The 25,774-nt window shown below is 39.9% G+C and overlaps 1 protein-coding gene across 1 annotated transcript in view; it reads left to right on the top strand.

Annotated features, from left to right (window-relative positions):
* The window catches only part of LOC126215310 (histone-lysine N-methyltransferase 2D-like), a 459,193-nt gene that overhangs the window by 113,104 nt on the left and 320,315 nt on the right, over positions 1 to 25,774 (top strand). The window contains exons 24-26 of the mRNA XM_049941991.1: positions 223 to 339; positions 1,580 to 1,688; positions 17,310 to 17,515. Of these exons, the coding sequence (XP_049797948.1) occupies positions 223 to 339; positions 1,580 to 1,688; positions 17,310 to 17,515 (432 nt within the window). The remainder of the gene's footprint in view (positions 1 to 222; positions 340 to 1,579; positions 1,689 to 17,309; positions 17,516 to 25,774) is intronic.

Below are 25,774 nucleotides of genomic sequence, written 5' to 3'. Positions count from 1 at the left end.
GAAACTGTTTTGCAGTGTGTGCTAATTCCAGCTGCAGCACAGAAAAAGAAAACTTCACTACTGACACGCTAATTTTTTAGATGAAATAATTCTGTGTGGTGCTGTGTTACAAGAAGTGCACACAACATTTTCATCGAACTTTTTAGATAGAATTCGTGCACCAAATTCGTTAAATGATTCGTCAAACTGTACAGTTTCAGTTTTTTCATTTTCCGGTCGCAGGTCTCCCCAACATGGACAGCCGTGACGTGGAGGAAATCATCAAAGGAGTGCTGACAGACGAAGAGTCCCAGGAGTCGGTGTTTCCCACGGGAGCTGCCGCCACCCAGCAGTCTTCAGGTCTGTTAAAATGTTATCGGTAGGATGACTTGAGCTGGTTCTTGCCCCAGAAATGGATTTATCACAGCTTTTTACGTGGTACATAAAATTGGAGGTCGATAGGTCTTCTTTCCGAGAGTAATTGCTAAATGGCAGGAGGCTTGTTAGGAAAAGGTGAGAAAAATGCTGTTTGAGAAGTGGTTTTTACATTGGGTGAGGAGGGATAGTAACTATTCTGGCTTTGATTTTATTGAGTAGGTATAAGAGATTTGTCCCAAAACTAATCAAAATGATTTAGGAAAACTATATCTAAAAACAAAGATGATGTGACTTACCGAACGAAAGCGCTGGCAGGTCGATAGACACACAAACAAACACAAACACACACACAAAATTCAAGCTTTTGCAACAAACTGTTGCCTCATCAGGAAAGAGGGAAGGAGAGGGAAAGACGAAAGGATGTGGGTTTTAAGGGAGAGGGTAAGGAGTCATTCCAATCCCGGGAGCGGAAAGACTTACCTTAGGGGGAAAAAAGGGACAGGTATACACTCGCGCGCGCACACACACACACACACACACACACACACACACACACACACATATCCATCCACACATATACAGAAGCAGACATGCTTGTGTCTGTATATGTGTGGATGGATATGTGTGTGTGTGTGTGTGTGTGTGTGTGTGTGTGTGTGTGTGCGAGTGTATACCTGTCCTTTTTTCCCCCTAAGGTAAGTCTTTCCACTCCCGGGATTGGAATGACTCCTTACCCTCTCCCTTAAAACCCACATCCTCTCGTCTTTCCCTCTCCTTCCCTCTTTCCTGATGAGGCAACAGTTTGTTGTTAGAGCTTGAATTTTGTGTGTGTGTGTGTGTGTGTGTGTGTGTGTGTTTGTGTTTGTTTGTGTGTCTATCGACCTGCCAGCACTTTCGTTCGGTAAGTCACATCATCTTTGTTTTTAGATATATTTTTCCCACATGGAATGTTTCCCTCTATTATATTGATTTAGGAAAACTGTTAGAATTGGCTAGCAGGGACTCAATGCCACAAACGTATCCTCACAGATGATACGATCGAGAAACTTTCCGAAAGTATCTTATTTGATTTTATAAGAATATCAAACTTTTATACATCTCTCTCTCTCTCTCTCTCCCTCCCTCCCTCCCTCCCTCCCTCCCTCCCTCCTTTCCCCCAGGACAACGTACTGAAAATATTTTAAAGACACGGAATTGTACTTTTTTGTGTCTTCTCTTTCAGGAGTGCAGCCCAGCGCAGCTCTGCAGAGGACGCAGGTGGGGGGACCACTGCCACCTGTCGTACCTTCGAGCCTGTCGTCACCGTCGCCCTACCATTCCGAGTACAGCAAGTAGGAAAACTTGTGCTCTCCTTCATTTTGATCCATATCGCGTCTTTTTGTTTTACTCAGTGCATTCTGCATTACTGGAAATGTGTGACCCACTGCAGTCATCCGTTTCAGAAAGCCTTAGATGACACTAAACATTGCCATTTCAGTACCAAACTGTAATACCTATAGTATTTTTGTAGATAAAAAGTAAAACCACACTATCATTTCTCTGCCTATTATGCCGAACTATTTAAGAAACATTTTTTGAAGTACGCAGATATTTTGCACGTGCTTCTGTTTGTGAAAAACAATTCTACAAATAGTGCTATCTTGTAATAGAGATCGAGCATACGACATAACATCTTTGTACATATCGCACAGGCACTGAGTTTATTTGACGTACCACGTGCGTGACTTCAACCTTTGGGCAATGCTCCCCTTGTGACAGTCCATTGTGCTTTACTCTCTGTGTTCGTTTTCTTTCACTACAAAGCTAGTGCCCTACGCGTCATAGTCAGTCGTGTCTCTCCACAGCTCGGACGGATGGGCCACCAAAATACTGTGCGGGAGAATGGACCTCGCATAATGTGATTACAGTTGTTAATAATTTTGGCCGTACGTTGTCTGTCTTCAGAATTTCTACGTCACAGCTGGCTTACAGCGAACGTTGTGTTCGCGATACATGTTGTTGTGAAGTAAATGAGTGTGTTAAGTTCTGGAAGGATTATTTGCTACTTGCTGCCTGTAATGTTGGATTTAGAAGGTAGCTGATGTGTGGCGGAAACCACTATTATAATAGTGTTCTGCAATTATGTCTAAAAAAATTATAATAATACATTCATAAATGCCAATCACATTTCTTCGTAAACAGAGTATAGTGTAGATGGAGTATAGTGTTTCCAGAAGAATTAACTCTAAGCTACACGTCTAGAAACAGATCACCTCCTTGTGGTGTTTATCCAATGTTGCTTAGATAGTTATATACCCGTGTGTTCATTTGTGTGACGTTCAGCCAGCATTGGGTGAAGATTTTTGGTTGGCGGGTCGTGCACATTCACAGCTCTCGTAAAGATAAGTGTTTAATTGAGTAATAACAATTAATTTAGGCAATATTACATCATAATTAAGTAAATTAATACCTATTGTAAGTTATAAATTGAAGGGTTCACATTTTTTGTGTATTTTCTGAAAAAAGAAAACAGTTCATAGGTGCGAGTTTTGGACCAGGATTTGTTTACGTTGTGATATACTGTAAGTTAGTGTATTCTTATACGCTATCCATTTGATTCTCTAGTAAGTAGTCGAACTGAAAAAGTACCAAAATAAGTGGAAACTTTATATAGTGCTGGCTCAGTTCTTTGTTTACTTTTTTGTTTTGTCACGTAAACAATACAGGTTATACGAAGCTATTCTTTTTTTAACTCAGACTAAAGCTAAAATTTGTTTGCCGTGACTTTCCGTAGGATTGTTAGTTCCGGGGTGTGGTGTGAGGGTTGTTGCAGTTTCTTTCATGTGGGTGACTGTAGCAGCGTGGGAATTGGGGAAATAAACAAGGCTCATTGCTTATGTCGGATTTCCTTTAGAGATAGGAAGATAGTGGAACAGGAGGAGAAGATTGCTGCCCTTCAGGCGGAACTACATAAAGCGAAACAAGATCTAGAAAGGTTAAGGGGGAGAAGAGGTGGGAAGTGACAACAGTTTATGGAAGAAATAGGAGTAGGACATTCTCAGACATTGTGATTGTGAAAGTGGAAAACAGGTTTGATCTGTTGTCACAGTTGGAAACTGATGAGCCACAAATAGATGTAGGAGTAGACAGGTCACAACAAACTTTCAAAAAGTGTTTGAAAGAAGTCAGGGAAAGCTATGAAGAAGAAGAAAGTTTTGTTGTTAGGTAGTTCACGTGGTAGAGGTGTTGGCCGACTGCTGCAGGATGAACTAGGGTCAGGTTACTAGGTCACAATCTTTTTTAAACCTAGTGCAAGCCTGGGTTAGGTGATAGAGGCTGTAGGTTCACTTTGTTAAGACTTCACAAAGGAAGACACCACGATAATAGCGGGTGGGGCGGGCAACAGCATACGTAGGAACCCTAATTATTCAATTGAAAGTGATCTGGTAAACATAGCTTCAGCAACAAGACCTACTGATGTTGGGTTTGTGTCTGTTCTGAGGTGCCATGACCGACCTCATTTAAACTCTTCTGTTAGGAGAGTTAATTTAGAGGTGGAACTGCTGCTTGGATCAGATATGGATTTTCATATTGGTGTGTTCCTGTTGACTCTATCAGCAGGTGGGACTATACTAGGCATGGCCTTCACCTCAACAGGAAAGGGAAGGGAAAACTGTCTGGGCTAATAGAAAATAGCTGAAAGGGGAAAGGGGGGGGTTAACTATCACAAATGGTAAAATACCAGTGGTTACAAGTGACAGATCAGCAGGTTTTTTAGGGTAGGGAGGGCAGAAACAAAAGATGTTCAGAGACAGGCTGAAAATGACATTCACATTGATAAAACAGGCAGCCAGAAAGCAAACTTTGATGTACACAATTCATGCTGACAGCCTCTGATTGAAACTGTTGTTGTTGTTGTTGTTGTTGTCTTCAGTCCTGAGACTGGTTTGATGCAGCTCTCCATGCTATTCTATCCTGTGCAAGGTTCTTCATCTCCCAGTACCTACTGCAACCTACATCCTTCTGAATCTGCTTGGTGTATTCATCTCTTGGTCTCCCTCTACGATTTTTACCCTCCACGCTGCCCTCCAATGCTAAATTTGTGATCCCTTGATGCCTCAGAACAGGTCCTACCAACCGGTCCCTTCTTCTTGTCAGGATGTGCCACAAACATTTCTATTCCTTTTTGCCTGCTTCATTTACTTCATTTTTATATTTTCTTCTTTCATCAATTAAATTCAATATTTCTTCTGTTACCAAGGATTTCTACTAGCCCTCACCTTTTTACCTACTTGATCCTCTGCTGCCTTCACTACTTCATCTCTCAAAGCTACCCATTCTTCTTCTACTGTATTTCTTTCCCCCATCCTGTCAATTGTTCCCTTATGCTCCCTCAGAAACTCTGTACAACCTCTGGTTTAGTCAGTTTATCCAGGTCCCATCTCCTTAAATTCCCACCTTTTTGCAGTTTCTTCAGTTTTAATCTACAGTTTGTAATCAATAGATTGTGGTCAGAGTCCACATCTGCCCCTGGAAATGTCTTACAATTTAAAACCTGGTTCCTAAATCACTGTCTTACCATTATATAATCTGTCTGATACCTTCTAGTATCTCCAAGCTTCCTCCATGTATACAACCTTCTTTTATGATTCTTGAACCAAGTGTTAGCTACGATTAAGTTATGCTCTGTGCAAAATTCTACCAAAGGGCTTCCTCTTTCATTTCTTTGCCCCAATCCATATTCACCTACTATGTTTCCTTCTCTCCTTTTCCTTCTCTCGAATTCCAGTCACTCATGACTATTAAATTTTCATCTCCTTTCACTATCTGAATAATTTCTGTTACGGCATCATCGTACATTTCATCAATTTCTTCATCATCTGCATAGCTAGTTGGCATACAAACTTGTGCTACTGTAGTAGGTGTCGGCTTCGTGTCTATCTTGGCCACAATAATGCGTTCACTATGCTGTTTGTAGTAGCTTACCCGCATTCCTATTTTCCTATTCATTACTAAACCTTCTCCTGCATTGCCCCTATTTGATTTTGTATTTATAGCCCTGTAGCCACATGACCAGGAGTTTTGTTCCTCCTGCCACCGAACTTCACTAATTCCCACTGTATCTAACTTTAACCTATTCATTTCCCTTTGCCCAATTAAGGGATCTGACATTTCATGCTCCAATCCGTAGAGCGCCAATTTTCTTTCTCCTGATAACGACGTCCTCTTGAGTAGTCCCCGCCCGGAGATCCAATGGGGGACTATTTTACCTCCGGAATATTTTACCCAAGAAGACTGTAACATTACGAGTCAAGATAGCTGTAACGGAACTTGAATAGCGTAAAGTTATCGTTAAAAACGCTCGCCGCGCGATTTGTTACGATTTGGTCGGTCATAATAGTAGTAACATGCTTTTTAATACAATTAAAATATAACGACGATACCTGTTTAGTGTTATTGGAAATAATATGTAGTAAATTAATGAGTAAGGTAGCCGATCCTATAAGAAGAGGTAAAATTGGGCATATTAAGGTGTTTTGCTTTATATCGACTAAGCCAATGATACGGCGTCTTTTTTTTTCCGTTTACTCTTGGGGGGGGGGGGGGGGGGGACAAGTAAAGAAGTGCTAAATGTGCGTTGTGAAAAATATAGGGGCGAATTTTAAATAGCTACAGTGTATAATCAGACTAACAAATGGATATTCAGTTACGCGAAATCGCTGATAGCGAAGTGTGGTCATTAAACTGAGTACACCTACAGGGCGGTCAATTCCAGGATAAGTCTATTCGCATCTCACTAGGGACGCGGTATTGAGACCGTATTTTTTTAATTATACCGCGGAGAGCGGGCTTCAGTTTATAAAAAGGAGAAAAGCTGTATCATTATCATTGACTGTTGGTGTCAAGCAACCAAAACTGTTCATCAAAGTGTTTCGGTGAATGAGTGGTGAATGCGAAATGAAACTGTGAACGAAGTTATGTTAAATAAAGCAGAAGAGACAAGACAGTTTGGTCGTATCTGTTATTATTCCATAAACTGTAACATTTCTTCTCATTGTACGAAGCCCTTATAGACGATCGTTATGACAATATGCTTTGAAGGGATCTCGTTACGAGTTAAGTTTTGGGGACCTGGTGAAGAGGGGATAGTTCGTAGATCTTAACTACTGCAGCTATTCTGGAATCAGGTGCTACCGTGACCGTTGTGTGTTGTCAATGGCTTAAGGTCATCATATCTCATGCTCTAAGATCGACGCGCCTTTCCTCTTGGTATAACGGTGTCTCACGGTAACCACGACAACGCCGACGGCGAAGGAAGATACGGTAGAAGTGGCGCCACAACGTGCGGCTCGATCGAGGAGGATTGCTGCATCGAGTTGAGTGTCATCCGGATTCACGAACCCTAGAGTTGGAAAATATTGTAGCAGCCAGTGAGTCTGTCCAATGAAAGAGGTATTCTTCAATAATAGCTAAAAGTGAGCGATACTACCAGGTATGATTAAAATAACAGTATAATTATAAAAAAAAGGAAGTTGAGGCTTATGATTTTGGTAGATAAATATATATAAATACATAGTGAAAATAAGTGTTTGTCTTGGTAGTGAATAATCATGTCAAAACGAACGAAAAGAATACATGATGATGTGCAGTAGAGTAGAGTAATGAGTAGAGAGAGAGAGGAAAGTGAAGAAGATAGGGATGATGCATCCCATGAGCTCAATGTGGGACAGGAGGCATGTACAGATAATAATACAGTTATTGATTTAGAGCCGTTAGGAGATTCAAATACAATGATAAGTAAGGTAAGCAGCGTGGGAGAACATAAAGATCTTGAGTGTTTCGGAAGTAGATCAGAAAGTTGATCCTCAAAATGGAAATATTAATCAAAAAATGTTTGATATGCTGGTATCAATAAATACTCAAATGGGTGTAATGAATGGAAGACTTGGTTCACTAGAAAAAGATAATAAGCAATTAAAAGAGGACAATCGAAAGTTAAATGAAAAATCTGAGGCCAAATTTGGTTCATTAGAAGTTAAAATGGATTCTTTGGAAAGCAAACTGAACACCTTTGATTATAAACTGGAAAATACTAAGAAAGAATTAAAGGTGGACTGGGAGACTCAGTTAAATGCGAAATTTGGAGAACTAGATGTAGAGTTTTCTAACACCTTAGAAAGGCAATATAATAATTTAATGGGAAAACTTCATGACGTAGAAAAGAAATATGAGGTAGTTTCGAAGAGTTATGATGGCCTGTCCAATAGGATGGTTAAGTGTGAAAGCAGCTGTTTCAGTGCTAGCGCACAGATAGAAGAGCTTTCGAAACAAATAGTCGAATTTGAGTCCGATGCTCGTAAGGGGATTGACAAGTATTTAGTAGATCAAACTAAAAGACTTGACGAAGAGCTATCTGAATGGATAGAAATAAAAGGAAATGAAATTGTAGACAAGGTTAAGACTACTATTGGATCCCAGCCAAATGAAAATATCAATGAGCACCTAAGTAGAAATGATGAATTAATTAAGCTCTTCACTAGCGAAATTCAGAAAATAAAAGAGAAGATAGTTGATGAGTTACCTAAATGGCAAAAGGAAACCAATCATAAATTGGCGGAGTTAGAACGAAAGTCATCACAAAATTTGTTGACAGAGGATGAACGTTTGGAGAATAGGTCGAAAAACAACCGAACATGTGATAATACGAAGTACAATTGTGGTGAAAATTTGCATTGGGAATTTGATGATTCGGTTGGTAAAGGTGATGATTCTTTTGGTCAGCGAGGATATTTGTCTTCTTTAAAGGTGGAGAACAGCATTTTTAAAAGTAGACAATTCCCAACATTCTCCACTGAAAAGAACAACCTGCATCCGAAATTCTTTATCAATAATTTCAAAAGAATATTTCCACGTAGCTGGCCAGAACACGACCGACTTCAATTTATAGTATCCAAAATTACCGGAGAAGCCGCATTATGGGCCGCCGAAGTAAGTGAAAGTTGCCATACTTGCGCTGAGTTTGAACAACTTTTTTTGGCTAAATACTGGTTGTCGAGTAAACAAGAGAAATTAAGAAAAGAGGTTTACCAACCTGAGTATTTTAACAGTAAAAGGAGTACTTTAAGGCAATATTTTGAAAAGTACATAAATAAGACACGTTATTGGAGTGATCCAATTTCTCACAAGGAAGTGATCAGAATTTTGAAGGGAAGGTTGCCCATAAATATACGTGAAAAGTTAATAAATGTTCCTGAGCACGATGTAGAACAATTCTTGTCGGTGATTGACTCTGTAGATATGATTATGGAAGACGCAAGACAAATGAGTAGTAATCAAATGTCGACTCACACTCATAGTAATACGAATAATTATAATAATAATTTAACGTATGATAATAATAATAATACTGAAAACCAGGTGAAACCCGCATCACAGGAGCGTGGACAATCTTCATCCTATAGTTGCAATAAAAACAATGATTATAATAAATATAGAAGAGATACTTACTGTGCTAGAGGTAAACCTCGATATGGTGACGCGAATGTGCATAGTAGTGATATTAATAAGAGTAACAGGTACCCAAGTGATGAACCCAATTGTATTCGACCTTGGGAAGATAATTCGAAGCATAATGTTCATCGGCAGGATGGAACAAATGCCTCGAGTCCTCATCCAGCACAAGGAGTTATACCAATGGGCGAAGGAGCCTCCAATGTGCGACGGGGTGAATACCATAACTCAGATCATACTGTACGGATTGTGGAAGTTCATGAACCCCCACTGATGACTCAACGAGATAGATTAAACTAATACGTCACCATATGCCTTCCTAGGATAACTGGAAAGGAGAAGGAAGGCAGGCATCAATTTGATGCAAGAGTATTAAGGTACAATAATGATCAGGACATAAGGAATGAGTTAATTGAAGAAAAACCTGAAGTTTCTAATAAATGCGGACAAATTTTACAGGCAATAATTCCAACAAGTATAAATAATGTTGATGTTGAAATATTAGTTGATACTGGAGCGACTATTAGTGTCATGACGCTGGACTGTTTAAAACAGATAAGCCGAGGGGTAAAAATGCCCACTTTTCCTATCACAGGATGTACCCTGTCTGGCGCGTTCAGCGCAAAAATGCAAAAAGTTGTGAAACATGTACGTGTCGACGTTACAATACGGGGGGCTCAAATAGAAAGTACATTCCTGGTTGTTCCTAAAATGACAGTACCACGTATGTGGGGTTTGGATTTTTTATGTGAGACCGGTGCAATCATTAATGTAGAGAAAGGTGAATGTATATTTAATTCCAATGGTAATGTTTTGACAGCCACCCTGAGAAAGGGCCGAGTAATTCCAAATCAATTGTGTATGAATCTAATGGTAAAATATGTCAGTATTGATGATGAAAATGTGTATGATATCTGCCTTATTGAATGTTCTGAAGAAATGATGGATAAAATGTCATTGCAGGAAAAGGTGTTAGAATCAGAATATTTATCTGTTATCCAAAGGAACGAATTGTACTACTTGTTGGAAGCATATCAGTCGATTTTTAGTAAACGTCCGGGTATAATAAAATACTTTGAATACCATATAAAGACGTATGCACATAAACCCTTTTGTCGTACTACCTATTCTATCCCATGGACAAAGAAAGAAGTAGTCAGAAAGGAAATCAATAAAATGTTAGAATGGGGTATTATTGAGCCCTCAGATTCCGAATATTGTAACCTTCTTGTGGCGGTAATTAAACCGAATGGTGACATCAGATTGGTGTTGGATGCCAGAGAGATCAATAAGATCATTATACCTGTACAAACACGACTGGAGAACCTAGAAGAGTTAGTACAAAAGTTTTATGGTGCCTGCTTCTTAACTTCTTTGGATATGCGTAGTTCATATTGGCAAACTAGAATATCGAAAGAATCTAGAAAAGATACTGCATTCGTTTTTCTGGGCCGAAGTTACCAGTTTACTGTCATGCCATTTGGGTTGAAAATAAGCGGTGGTGTTTTCATATCGGCATTAGATACCGTACTGGGCAGAGACCTTTTGAATGAAGTTACTTTATTTGTGGATGATTTGCTAATTGCTTCTGAAACTTGGGAGGAACATTTGGACTCATTAAGAAGAGTTTTTGCGAAATTTTTGGAATACGGAGTTACTGTAAATTTGAGAAAATCCAAGTTTGCTCATAACCAATTGAAATTTCTTGGACATATAATTACTCCTGAAGGGATAAAACCAAATCCTAAAAAGATGGATGCAATTAACGGATGTGCTTATCCAAAGAATAGAACGGAATTAAAGTCATTTATTGGCTTAGTTTCATTTTTTCGACGATTTTTACCCAATCAGTTAGGAAGCCAAGACTGTTTGTTACGGCTGTTAAGAAAAAATGTCATGTGGGAGTGGAATTCCGAATGCACGCAAGCTTTTGATAACATCCGCAATGCTTTGACTAATGCTCCACTGTTACATCATCCGAGACTTGATCAAGATTTTTATATTGCTGTGGATGCTGCTGAAACAGGATTGGGTGCCACTCTTTTCCAGATGGACAATCCAGAAGATATCAGTACCATCAGAATAATTGGGTTTGCCAGCAGAACACTCTCTAGCTGTGAACGTGCGTATTGTACTACTGAATTGGAAGTACTGGCCGTGGTCTGGTCCCTTAGAAAGTTTCGCTATTTTGTATATGGAAAGAAGATCATTGTATTCTGGGACCACAAAGCTTTATCTTTTATTTTAACAGGAAGGATGTTCCATTCACGTTTAACCCGGTGGGCCTTGCTACTGCAAGAATATGATATTATGCTCAAATACATCAGAGGGAAAGACAACATCATAGCTGATGCTCTTTCAAGACTACCGAAAAGAAAGAATGACGACGAGTGTGAAGAATAGACTATTGACTTTAAAGTCATGAATTTATCAAGGCAATATTGTGAGAGGCAGATTTCACAGCTATGTCGAAGTCTTCCACAACTGCAAGAAGATGATAAGTTGTGGAAAGCCATTAGACATGCTGTTGAAAGCAACTAAGTCACTCTCAAGAACAGTATCAATTAAAATCCAGAATATTGTATCGGAGGAAGGATGAAGAAGCTGTTTGGAAAGTTTGTGTTCCAAATAAATATTTAGAATCACTAGTATGGTACACTCACTTGAATTGGGGTCATTTTGGTGCCGCAAAATGTACAGCCAAAATAGCGCAATACTGCTATCATCCAAATTTGGGACGTCTAGCTACAAATATTCTTAAGAAGTGCAAAATATGTCAAAAGGCGAAACCTATAAACTATTGTCGGAAGATAGAATTACATCCTATCATCCCACAACAACCTTTAATGTTGGTGTCATGTGATGTCTGTGGGCCATGTCCCATGACACGTGGACGGTTCAAATATGTTTTGGCTTTCTATGATCTCTTTTCAAAATATGTGAAATTATATCCTTTGAAAAATCTCCACGTTCGACCCATGTTACGCAAATTTATTAACAACTATATAACTGAGCTCGGCAAACCTATAATGATCTTGACAGACAATGCTGCTTATTATACAAGTAAAGTATGGAGAGACACTATGAAAGAACAAGGAATCCAGCACATTTACATCTCAAGATTTTACCCTTGTGGAAATCCGGTTGAGAGAATCTTCCGAGAGTTGAACCGATTTTTACCGACGTACATACCCAAACAACATTATAAATAGATCGATTGGATTTATGAATTTGAGAAAGTGTATAATGACTTACCACACTAATCGACAGGTTATTCACCTGACCAAATGGTATTTGATGAAAGTATTGTGCCAGAATGGATGAAGAAATTACCTGCGATAGAACAAAAGATTACCAAGAAAGAAGATATGGTGAAGAAGGTCTACGAAAACCTGAAGCATCAAGCATAATTGAGAAAAACCCGTTTTGATAAAAATGTGAAGAAAGTAGTCACATATGATGTAGGGGAAGAAATTTTATTGAGAAATCACCCAAAAGCATCAACCAGGAAAAGACTGAATAAGAAATGGCAATATTTATATACAGGTCCATATAAAATAATGAAAATACCTCATGAAGGGAGCTACCTCCTGGCAGATTGTGATACTGATGTAATTAAGGGCTTGTTCCCTCACATAGACCTGAAGAAGTATTATCAATAATGAGCAAAATATAGATTCAAGAAACACTGAATGATACCAAGACTACACTCAGAGTGGATTAAATAAAAGCACCAGTGGATAAATACGTACTTATACTAACTTACTAACTCCGTCTACAGGCCGCAAGCGACCCATCGGGACCATCCGACCGCCGTATCATCCTCAGGGGAGGATGCGGATAGGAGGGGCATGGGGTCAGCACACCGCTCTCCCGGTCGTTATGACGGTTTTCTTTGACCGGAGCCGCTACTATTCGGTCGAGTAGCTCCTCAATTGGCATCACGAGGCTGAGTGCACCCCGAAAAAGGGCAACAGCACGTGGCGGCGGGATGGTGACCCATCCAAGCGCCGGCCACGCCCGACAGCGCTTAACTTCGGTGATCTCACGGGAACCGGTGTATCCACTGTGGCAAGGCCGTTGCCTACTTATACTAACTTACAAAGAAAATTAAAGAATGTACCGACGATTTCCATGAGATACCTTCTTGGTATCAGCAACAATGACGACGCTGAAATACGATTTATCCTCTCACCGAACAGCGAGGATGGATGATTTAAAAGTGGAATTAAGAGGAAAAGAAAAGGACCAAATCCTCTCTGGTTAAACAAGTGGCCTGATAAGGGTTTTGGCCTAGGATGTCAATCGTCGAACCCGGCTGTGATCCCTGCCTTGCACAGTCGGTTGAAGAACTGAGGGCTTCATTCAAGAAAAAAAAGTGGTGTGAATATGAAGTGATCAGTGCGAAGTGTTTCTAAGACAACCTATAAACAAATGTGGAATTTAGTTAAGGGCATTTTGTCTAGGCCCATTAACTCAACTCAGATATTGTAGAATGTATGTACTGACTTGTTGAGTGAATCTGAGAGTGAGTGTATTCGCCGAAACAAATACCCTCTCCTGTCACAGTACACACACAAAAAAAAAGCCTGTTCTGTCTGGAACCCTCTTCAAGACATCACAGTCTGGGAGGCCGTGTAACATTACGAGTCAAGATAGCTGTAACGGAACTTGAATAGCGTAAAGTTATCGTTAAAAACGCTCGCCGCGTGATTTGTTACGATTTGGTCGGTCATAATAGTAGTAACATGCTTTTGAATACAATTAAAATATAACGGCGATACCTGTTTAGTGTTATTGGAAATAATATGTAGTAAATTATTGAGTAAGGTAGCCGATCCTATAAGAAGAGGTAAAATTGGGCATATTAAGGTGTTTTGCTTTATATCGACTAAGCCGAACAAGTAAAGAAGTGCTAATTGTGCGTTGTGAAAAATAGAGGGGCGAATTTTAAATAGCTACAGTGTATAATCAGACTAACAAATGGACATTCAGTTACGCGAAATCGCCGATAGCGAAGTGTGGTCATTAAACTGAGTACACCTACAGGGCGGTCAATTCCGGGATAATTCTATTCGCATCTCACTAGGGACGCGGTATTGAGACCGTATTTTTTTAATTATACCGCGGAGAGCGGGCTTCAGTTTATAAAAAGGAGAAAAGCTGTATCATTATCATTGACTGTTGGTGTCAAGCAACCAAAACTGTTCATCAAAGGGTTTCGGTGAATGAGTGGTGAATGCGAAATGAAACTGTGAATGAAGTTATGTTAAATAAAGCAGAAGAGACAAGACAGTTTGGTCGTATCTGTTATTATTCCATAAACTGTAACATTTCTTCTCATTGTACGAAGCCCTTATAGACGATCGTTATGACAATATGCTTTGAAGGGATCTCGTTACGAGTTAAGTTTTGGGGACCTGGTGAAGAGGGGATAGTTCGTAGATCTTAACTACTGCAGCTATTCTGGAATCAGGTGCTACCGTGACCGTTGTGTGTTGTCAATGGCTTAAGGTCATCATATCTCATGCTCTAAGATCGACGCGCCTTTCCTCTTGGTATAACGGTGTCTCACGGTAACAACGACAACACCGACGGCGAAGGAAGATATGGTAGAAGACGTCATCATCATGTAACCGTACTGTAAAGCTGCATGACCTCGGGAAAAATTACGGCTGTAGTTTCCCCCTGCTTTCAGCCGTTCGCAGTACCAGCACAGCAAGGCCGTTTTGGTTAGTGTTACAAGGCCAGATCAGTCAATCATCCAGACTGTTGCCCCTGCAACTACTGAGAAGGCTGCTGCCCCACTTCAGGAACCACACATTTGTCTGGCCTCTCAACAGATACCCCTCCATTGTGGTTGCACCTACAGTACGGCCATCTGTATCGCTGAGGCACGCAAGCCTCCCCACCAACGACAAGGCCCATGGTTCATGGGCGGAGGGATTGAAACTAGAGATACTCAAAAATTGGCAGGAAAATTAGGTTCATCCAGTTGTAATTCAGCCAGTGCACAAAATCAGTTATCACTATTGCATCAGAATATTTGAGGACTTAAGAGGTAAGCTTAACGAGTTGCTTATTTGTGTTGAAGAATTAGAGCTGAGCAAACCAGTTGATACAATCTGCCTCACTGAACATCATGTGACAACTGGTATAGATATGTTAAATGTTACAGGATTCAAGTTAGCATCTTATGTTTGTAGAGAAGATATGGAGAAAGGAGGAGTTGCCATATTTGTCAGAAACTGTTTTGATTTCAAGAATATTGATATTAATAAAGTTTGCTCAGAGCAGCACTTAGAAGCTTGTGCAACAGAAGCAGTATTTCATAATAATTCCTTTATAATAGTAGGTATATACAAATCACATTCAGGAAATTTTAACCTCTTCATTAAAAATCTGGGAGCTTTGCTGTCCAATCTCATAGTAAAAAAACAGGGAAATAGCAGTTGCTGGGGATTTTAATGTGGATTTATTGAAAAGCTCTGTCAGTGAACAATTATTGCAGTCAGTAATACTATCATTTGATTTAGTTTCTACTGTGAACTTTGCTACTAGGATATGTAAATGCTCTGAGACTGCTGTTGATAATATCTTTGTAGACAAATCTAGGGAAAAAAGTCGTATCACAAAACCAATAGTTAATGGCCTATCTGATCATGACATGCAGCATCTTGTGTTAAATGTTGAAACTTGTCAGGATTAAAAATCTATTAAATCTGAGTACAGGAGGGTAATAAATAATTTAAAAAAATGAGAAATTCAGGAAATTGCTCAAAGACTTGAACTGGATTGATGTTTACAATACGTCTAAATCAAATGGAAAATACAAAGCATTCATCAATAAAGTTGCTTCCACTTTTGAAAATTGTTTTCCTGTAAGGTAACTAAGATGTACATCTACGTCTACATCCATACTCCGCAAGCCACCTGACGGTGTGTGGCGGAGGGTACCTTGAGTACCTCTATCGGTTCTCCCTTCTAATCCAGTCTCGTATTGTTCGTGGAAAGAAGGATTGTCGGTGTGCCTCTGTGTGGGCTCTAATCTCTCCGATTTTACCCTCACGGTCTCTTTACGAGATATACGTAGAAGGGAGCAATATACTGCTCGATTCCTCGGTGAAGGTATGTTCTCGAAACAATCTACCAGTCTACAGAGGTAGACCTAAAATCACTTGCCTTGATCCAAAAAGGGGTCCAATATTCAGGAACACAAATTTTCAATAAATTGCCAGCAACCATTAAAATCTTGGTTTCAGATAAAGCACGGTCTAAACAGAGATTGAAAGATTTTTTGATAGGCAACTCCTTCTACTCCGTAAATGAATATCTTAACAGAGACCGTTAAGCCAGCTTAAGTAAAAATATGTTAGATTTCAGTTTTCGTAACACTTGGTCACAACAGTCAAGATTAGGTATTTTGTGTATGATAAATTTATTAATAGTGCATAACAGTGTTTCATTCTGACAGCGCATTAATTCTGTAAATATTAGCTGTTCCTGTTTACTGCATTATATTAACCTACTCGACTATCTCCTGGCAGATGATCAGTATAGTAAGTATAATATTCAAATGTTCTGTGTTTTTATGTTGTACTTTCTGAGATGTTCCACACCCACAAGAATCATCTCATTTTTTGGGTCTATGGAACAAAAACTGAATCTAATCTAAAAGAATATACTGTTTCTCGTCTACTCTATCTGCTATTCTGTATTTCTTTTCTCAGTGGTTACGGATTCCGTTATTCTTTGAGATACACTATTAATTCATGTTATGAAATCCCATAATATGCCAGTAGAGAAACTGCAAAAATAATGCTGTATTTTGTATCCATTTATGTCTACATATACATCTACACAGTCAGACTGCACGGTCTGCCTGGCCGAGGGTTCATCAAACCACCTTTTGAGCTATTGCTGTACCGTTCCACTCTCAAACAGTGAGCTCTGATTTCTCGTATTTTATTACGATGATCATTTCTACCTGTGTTGGTGGGTGGCAACAAAATATTTTTCCCTCTGAGCTGAAAGTTGGTGACCGAAATTTCACAAGAAGATCCTGCCACAAAGAAAATTCCTTCATTTTATTGATCGCCACCCCAATTCTCGTTTCTGTGGCACTGTCTCCCCTGTTTCGCAATACCACAAGTTGTTTCTGTGCACATTCTAAATAATTGAATTATTTCACAATTTTTGTACTCATTGGAAACACAAAATAATAAACATTGTTGCTGCAGATATTTTTAAGACTGTATTATTTCTCACAAAATATTTCTTTTGTGCTCCACATGTGAAAGCTACAGACTTTATCAGTGTTCTGCTTTGTAAAACTTGGAGTGTCTTTCTGTACTGGATAATCTTTCTTTCAAACTGACTGCTTACGTAAAAGATTTCAAACTATTACGATGTAAACAGTACGAGAATCTCAAAGTAGTCTCTCGTCTGCCCGACACGTGTAGTAGTCCGCAGTTCAGCCCTGCGTTCTCGGAGCCGGCCAGCCCGTGGATGTCTCCTGCTGAAGTCGGTGACGGTGATGGCGTTTCCTCGTACAACGCTCGCACGGCATTAAAAATGGAGGCAGATGAGCCACTGGGCGACCAGGCTACAATATCTGCCGTACTGTACGCAAACCTCCACCATCCGGAGCTGAAGAAGGAGTTCCCAGGTGAGACGGAGGTAGACCTTCCTTTGTACGGTAAGGTTTTAGTGGCATCTTAGGCCAGTAGATAGTGCCTTGTGTATGTTTATTAGTTAGAAATTCCCACACCAGTGTTTTTCACACAATTGGCTTCATCGGAGTTCGCAGTGGTGTCAAGTTTTATATGATTATTGTCTTACATATGCAGAAAATAGATAGCTTGCTTAAGAACTAAAAGATTTTTGTTATCAGTTAGGAATAACATATAATGATTATTTCCAGGGATTGTACAGTTGAATGTTGTTGTTGTTGTTGTTGTGGTCTTCAGTCCTGAGACTGGTTTGATGCAGCTCTCCATGCAACCCTATCCTGTGCAAGTTTCTTCATCTCCCAGTACCTACTGCAACCTACATCCTTCTGAATCTGCTTAGTGTATTCATCTCTTGGTCTCCCTCTACGATTTTTACCCTCCACGCTGCCCTCCAATACTAAATTGATGATCCCTTGATGCCTCAGAACATGTCCTACCAACTGATCCCTTCTTCTGGTCAAGTTGTGCCACAAACTCCTCTTCTCCCCAATCCTATTCAGTACCTCCTCATTAGTTATGTGATCTACCTGTCTAGTCTTCAGCATTCTTCTCTAGCACCACATTTCAAAAGCTTCTATTCTCTTCTTCTCCAAACTATTTATCGTCCATGTTTCACTTCCATACATGGCTACACTCCATACAAATACTTTCAGAAATGACTTCCTGACACTTAAATCTATACACGATGTTAACAAATTTCTCTTCTTCAGAAACGCTTTCCTTGCCATTGCCAGTCTACATTTTATATCCTCTCTACTTCGACCATCATCAGTTATTTTGCTCCCCAAATAGCAAAACTCCTTTACTACTTTAAGTGTCTCATTTCCTAATCTAATTCCCTCAGCATCGCCCGACTTAATTCGACTACATTCCATTATCCTCGTTTTGCTTTTGTTGATGTTCATCTTATATCCTCCTTTCAAGACACTGTCCATTCTGTTCAACTGCTCTTCCAAGTCCTTTGCTGTCTCTGACAGAATTACAATGTCATCGGCGAACCTCAAAAGTTTTTATTTCTTCTCCATGGATTTTAATACCTACTCCGAATTTTTCTTTTGTTTCCTTTACTGCTTGCTCAACATACAGATTGAACAACTTCGGGGAGAGGCTACAACCCTGTCTCTCTCCCTTCCCAACCACTGCTTCCCTTTCATGTCCCTCGACTCTTATAACTGCCATCTGGTTTCTGTACAAATTGTAAATAACCTTTTGCTCCCTGTATTTTACCCCTGCCACCTTTAGAATTTGAAAGAGAGTATTCCAGTCAACATTGTCAAAAGCTTTCTCTAAGTCTACAAATGCTAGAAACGTAGGTTTGCCTTTCCTTAATCTTTCTTCTAAGATAAGTCATAAGGTCAGTATTGCCTCACGTGTTCCAGTATTTCTACGGAATCCAAACTGATCTTCCCCGAGGTCGGCTTCTACTAGTTTTTCCATTCGTCTGTAAAGAATAGGAGTCCAGTATTTTAGCCAAGTTTGTAATACACTCTTATATTTAGTTAGTGATACTTTATGAGCTGTATGTGGTTGCTTATTGAAAAATTTTATACTCAATTATTTATGATTCCGGAGAAAGAAAACTGGCATTCTACGGATCGGAGCGTGGAATGTCAGATCCCTTAATCGGGCAGGTAGGTTAGAAAATTTAAGAAGGGAAATGGATAGGTTAAAGTTAGATATAGTGGGAATTAGTGAAGTTCGGTGGCAGGAGGAACAAGACTTTTGGTCAGGTGATTACAGGGTTATAAATACAAAATCAAATAGGTGTAGGTTTAATAGTGAATAAACAAATAGGAGTGCGGGTTAGCTACTACAAACAGCATAGTGAACGCATTATTGTGGCCAAGATAGACACAAAGCCCATGCCTACTACAGTAGTACAAGTTTATATGCCAACTAGCTCTGCAGATGATGAAGAAATTGATGAAATGTATGACGAGATAAAAGAAATTATTCAGGTAGTGAAGGGAGACGAAAATTTAATAGTCATGGGTGACTGGAATTCGTCAGTAGGGAAAGGGAGAGAAGGAAACATAGTAGGTGAATATGGATTGGGGGGAAGAAATGAAAGAGGAAGCCGCCTTGTAGAATTTTGCACAGAGCATAACTTAAGGGGCTCCGGAACGCCCTATACTTGCAATGTTAAAATAACGCTTATAAATTACATCTTTCCTCACAAAGTATTTGAGGTAGGAAGTTGAACTTTTTACAGATTATTTATTGGAATATGGGCTACAACTTAACACAGGGATTTTACAAAATTTTAGTTCAGTTATTAAAGATGATTTTTTTTCAATTGTATTGAAAATTCACAACATTTTTTGCAATTTTTTATTTACATATTCAAAAATATACAGTTTTTTGGAAAAAGGCTGTGTTAAATTATGCAGAAGGTACTGTGTAACATTTACTGAAAGTTTGAAACAAATATGTTTGGAAGATCCTTAGAAAACATGTAATTAGTATGAGAAAATAAAAGTTTTGGGAATCGAGCGACAAAGATTGGATTAACTTTTTAGTGCATTCCAGGTCCATAGGATGGATTATCTTCATCCTCTGCAAACTCCTCCTCCAGCTTCCTCTTGTTCCTCCTCCTGTTTACTCTTGCTTGTATTTCTAGACTCTTGACAGCCCTGTCTGCAGCCCGAAGGCGTTCCTTGTCTAAAGCAAGCATCGCTCGTACCATGTTAGAACCTATCTTCATTCCCATATTTCTAAATACCTTGCACCTTACAATGTTGCCATCATTGAAAGTCGCAACAGCATCATACACACCAAAGTGAAGTGTTTCTATTCCAACAAATACAGTCTTGGGGATTCTCGACCATATAACACTATTTACACTTTCATTGGGGTTTTGAGTTTTTCCGTGAATACACTTTTTCAACAGTTCAGGTGCTGCTAAGTCTCTGAAAATAGGTTTTATCACCTCCATTATTGCATGAGGAAGACTATGCTTATGAGTGTACACTTCACCAGTTAGCAATCCTTTGTTATATTTACACCAACTGTCTTCTTCTTTGGGACACAAGCTATGTTGGGGATTTTCATCGTCTTTAGTGTTTACAGTAATAACACATACCTTTGGCTTTCCAACATTTCTCCTTTTCTTAAAAGCCTTCAGAGGATTTCTAATAACTTTACTTTTACTCATTATTATACTTCAACAAAACAGAGACTCAAGAAACAGAATTAATTACGAATATTTTCGAGATAACGACAGAGTAAATAACCATGAAACAATCGACAATCGCACCAGCGATATATATTGAACCATCACAGGTTAGCCACAACACATACTTTATCTCACATCACTAAAATGTACCTGATGAACACGGACATTAATAATAACACCATTTGACAGCAGTTTAACAGCGCCACAGTGGGTCACGCCCATGTAGAACACATTTCAAAAAAAATTTAAAAATAGTTGTAGTCTTCGGAATTGAATAAATTATATGTCTATTAAAAGGTAATAGTCTGCAGATTCAGAAAATGCAAAAAAGTAAAAATTGAACTTTTCATGATTTTGAGCCTTTCCGGAGCCCCTTAATCATAGCTAACACTTGGTTCAAGAATCATAAAAGAAGGTTGTATACCTGGAAGAATCCTGGAGATACTAAAAGGTATCAGATAGATTATGTAATGGTAAGACAGAGATTTAGGAACCAGGTTTTAAATTGTAAGACATTTCCAGGGGCAGATGTGGATTCTGACCACAATCTATTGGTTATGAACTGCAGATTGAAACTGAAGAAACTGCAAAAAGGTGGGAATTTAAGGAGATGGGACCTGGATAAAATGAAAGAACCAGAGGTTGTAGAGAGATTCAGGGAGAGCATAAGGGAGCAATTGACAGGAATGGGGGAAAAAAATACAGTAGAAGAAGAATGGGTAGCTCTGAGGGATGAAGTAGTGAGGGCAGCAGAGGATCAAGTAGGTAAAAAGACGAGGGCTAATAGAAATCCTTGGGTAACAGAAGAAATATTGAATTTAATTGATGAAAGGAGAAAATATAAAAATGCAGTAAATGAAGCAGACAAAAAGGAATACAAACGTCTCAAAAATGAGATCGACAGGAAGTGCAAAATGGCTAAGCAGGCGTGGCTAGAGGACAAATGTAAGGATGTAGAGGCTTGTCTCACTAGGGGTAAGATAGATACTGCTTACAGGAAAATTAAAGAGACCTTTGGAGAGAAGAGAACCACTTGTATGAATATCAAGAGCTCAGATGGCAACCCAGTTCTAAGCAAAGAAGGGAAAGCAGAAAGGTGGAAGGAGTATATAGAGGGTTTATACAAGGGCGATGTACTTGAGGACAATATTATGGAAATGGAAGAGGATGTAGATGAAGATGAAATGGGAAATAAGATACTGCGTGAAGAGTTTGACAGAGCACTGAAAGACCTGAGTCAAAACAAGGCCCCGGGAGTAGACAAGATTCCATTAGAACTACTGATGGCCTTGGGAGAGCCAGTCATGACAAAACTCTACCATCTGGTGAGCAAGATGTATGAGACAGGCGAAATACCCACAGACTTCAAGAAGAATATGATTATTTCAATCCCAAAGAAAGCAGGTGTTGACCGATGCGAAAATTACCGAACTATCAGTTTAATAAGTCACAGCTGCAAAATACTAACGCGAATTCTTTACAGACGAATGGAAAAACTGATAGAAGCCGACCTCGGGGAAGATCAGTTTGGATTCCGTAGAAATGTTGGAACACGTGAGGCAATACTAACCTTATGACTTATCTTAGAAGAAAGATTAAGAAAAGGCAAACCTACGTTTCTAGCATTTGTAGACTTAGAGAAAGCTTTTGACAACATTAACTGGAATACTCTCTTTCAAATTCTGAAGGTGGCAGGGGTAAAATACAGGGAGCGAAAGGCTATTTACAATTTGTACAGAAACCAGATGGCAGTTATAAGAGTCGAGGGGCATGAAAGGGAAGCAGTGGTTGGGAAAGGAGTGAGACAGGGTTGTAGCCTCTCCCCGATGTTATTCAATCTGAATATTGAGCAAGCAGTAAAGGACACAAAAGAAAAATTCGGAGTAGGTATTAAAATTCATGGAGAAGAAGTAAAAACTTTGAGGTTCGCCGATGACATTGTAATTCTGTCAGAGACAGCAAAAGACTTGGAAGAGCAGTTGAACGGAATGGACAGTGTCTTGAAAGGAGGATATAAGATGAACATCAACAAAAGCAATATGAGGATAATGGAATGTAGTCAAATTAAATCGGGTGATGCTGAGGGGATTAGATTAGGAAATGAGACACTTAAAGTAGTAAAGGAGTTTTGCTATTTAGGGAGCAAAATAACTGATGATGGTCGAAGTAGAGAGGATATAAAATGTAGACTGGCAATGGCAAGGAAATCGTTTTTGAAGAAGAGAAATTTGTTAACATCGAGTATAGATTTAAGTGTCTGGAAGTCGTTTCTGAAAGTATTTGTATGGAGTGTAGCCATGTATGGAAGTGAAACATGGACGATAACTAGTTTGGAGAAGAAGAGAATAGAAGCTTTTGGAATGTGGTGCTACAGAAGAATGCTGAAGATAACGTGGGTAGATCACGTAACTAATGAGGAGGTATTGAATAGGATTGGGGAGAAGAGAAGTTTGTGGCACAACTTGACTAGAGGAAGGGATCGGTTGGTAGGACATGTTTTGAGGCATCAAGGGATCACAAATTTAGCATTGGAGGGCAGTGTGGAGGGTAAAAATCGTAGAGGGAGACAAAGAGATGAATACACTAAGCAGATTCAGAAGGATGTAGGTAGCAGTAGGTACTGGGAGATGAAGAAGCTTGCACAGGATAGAGTAGCATGGAGAGCTGCATCAAACCAGTCTCAGGACTGAAGACTACTACTACTACTACTACTACTACTACTACTATGGACTATAGTAATTCTTGAGAAAGGCAGTGAGTGAGTGACTGTTCCGCTACCTGAAAATACATTTTGGTCCTGGGGAATTGCCCCAGAACAATATCCCATCCTGCAGATGAGAATGGAAGAAAATGAAACATGACTGGACTAACAACTGTTTGTTAACATTGTTCCTTAATTTATATGGTGGAGGCAGGAGGGAGGGAGTTTGCTGCACAGATAATGTGTGTTCTTCCCAGGAGAGAATTTGGTCTATGAACAGTCCAGTAGTTTTACTGTTTTACTTTAATTTTTGGTTACCATTAGATTAAAAATTATTTCTTCTGTTTTGTTTGGTTTATGCACAGCTGATTGGCATGACACCAGTGACTAGTCATTTGTATCATTACTGTGTTGTTAGCTAGCACACTTTGTAAATTCTCACCTGTGGTTATTAATGTCATGTCATAAGCATAATACTTTGAAAAGTAATTAAGTAGACATTTCTTTGGGGTATTCCTCTTTTTATTGGGGAGTATTGCTGATCTCAGCTTATTTGCGCGCACAAGCTGGTACCTTTTGCTTAAATAATATTCGAATAAACAGAGTGAGTTACCTTCTATGCCATAACATTCCAACTTTTTGATGATTATGTCATGTGACGCTGAATCAGATGCTTCCAGACATCGATAGCCTTTTTTCATATCCTTCGTGAACATCATTCATCAAAGCTTCAATTGCTTTTACAGTTGATAGAAGAGACCTGAATCCGAACTGTTGTGCATTTAAAATTTTGTTGCTTTCATAATACCTGTATATCTGTTTATGCATAAAATTTTCAGTTATTTTGGATGTGATTGCTATTATTGAAATGCGTCTGTGGTTATTTGGGAGCTTTTTATCACCTTTTTTTTACGCATAGGTAATGTAACTGTGAGCTTAAGACATCCTGGGAAAATTACTTCATCTAATATTCTGTTCGATAGTGAAAGCAGTGGCATTTTGATTTCGATTGTTGAATCCTTTATGATGAAATTAACTGAGTCAAAAATAGTTCTCTGTTTTGGAATTGCTTAGTTGGTGTATTGATTTATGAAAGTCAGTGACAAGGGTCCATGAAAATTTCCCACTTGTCTGTCTTGGATAGTTGTTGGATTTTGGTACTAAAAGTTACAGATTTATTTATGTTGATTATCTATCCGATTCATAGGAAATTCAGTTACTTTTTTATTGTGTCTTTTGCAGATTGTAAAGCAAACATAAATTTATAGTAGACTGTTGGGAATTTGGTGGAGATCCAATAAGCACAGGTGCAGTTGAACTTTCTTATAACAATATCTGTTACCACGACAGCTCGACTATAACGTCACGATTCCTCGGAAGAACATACTTGTCATTTGTGCTTAAAATGACAAATGTACACTCCTGGAAATGGAAAAAAGAACACATTGACACCGGTGTGTCAGACCCACCATGCTTGCTCCGGACACTGCGAGAGGGCTGTACAAGCAATGATCACACGCACGGCACAGCGGACACACCAGGAACCGCGGTGTTGGCCGTCGAATGGCGCTAGCTGCGCAGCATTTGTGCACCGCCGCCGTCAGTGTCAGCCAGTTTGCCGTGGCGTACGGAGCTCCATCACAGTCTTTAACACTGGTAGCATGCCGCGACAGCGTGGACGTGAACCGTATGTGCAGTTGACGGACTTTGAGCGAGGGCGTATAGTGGGCATGCGGGAGGTCGGGTGGACGTACCGCCGAATTGCTCAACACGTGGGGCGTGAGGTCTCCACAGTACATCGATGTTGTCGCCAGTGGTCGGCGGAAGGTGCACGTGCCCGTCGACCTGGGACCGGACCGCAGCGACGCACGGATGCACGCCAAGACCGTAGGATCCTACGCAGTGCCGTAGGGGACCGCACCGCCACTTCCCAGCAAATTAGGGACACTGTTGCTCCTGGGGTATCGGCGCGGACCATTCGCAACCGTCTCCATGAAGCTGGGCTACGGTCCCGCACACCGTTAGGCCGTCTTCCGCTCACGCCCCAACATCGTGCAGCCCGCCTCCAGTAGTGTCGCGACAGGCGTGAATGGAGGGACGAATGGAGACGTGTCGTCTTCAGCGATGAGAGTCGCTTCTGCCTTGGTGCCAATGATGGTCGTATGCGTGTTTGGCGCTGTGCAGGTGAGCGCCACAATCAGGACTGCATACGACCGAGGCACACAGGGCCAACACCCGGCATCATGGTGTGGGGAGCGATCTCCTACACTGGCCGTACACCACTGGTGACCGTCGAGGGGACACTGAATAGTGCATGCT

Source organism: Schistocerca nitens, chromosome 12 (genome assembly GCF_023898315.1).
Source record: "Schistocerca nitens isolate TAMUIC-IGC-003100 chromosome 12, iqSchNite1.1, whole genome shotgun sequence".
Lineage (NCBI taxonomy): Eukaryota > Metazoa > Arthropoda > Insecta > Orthoptera > Acrididae > Schistocerca > Schistocerca nitens.
Note: the sequence above shows the minus strand (reverse complement) of the source record. Positions and strands in the feature narration are given on the sequence as shown.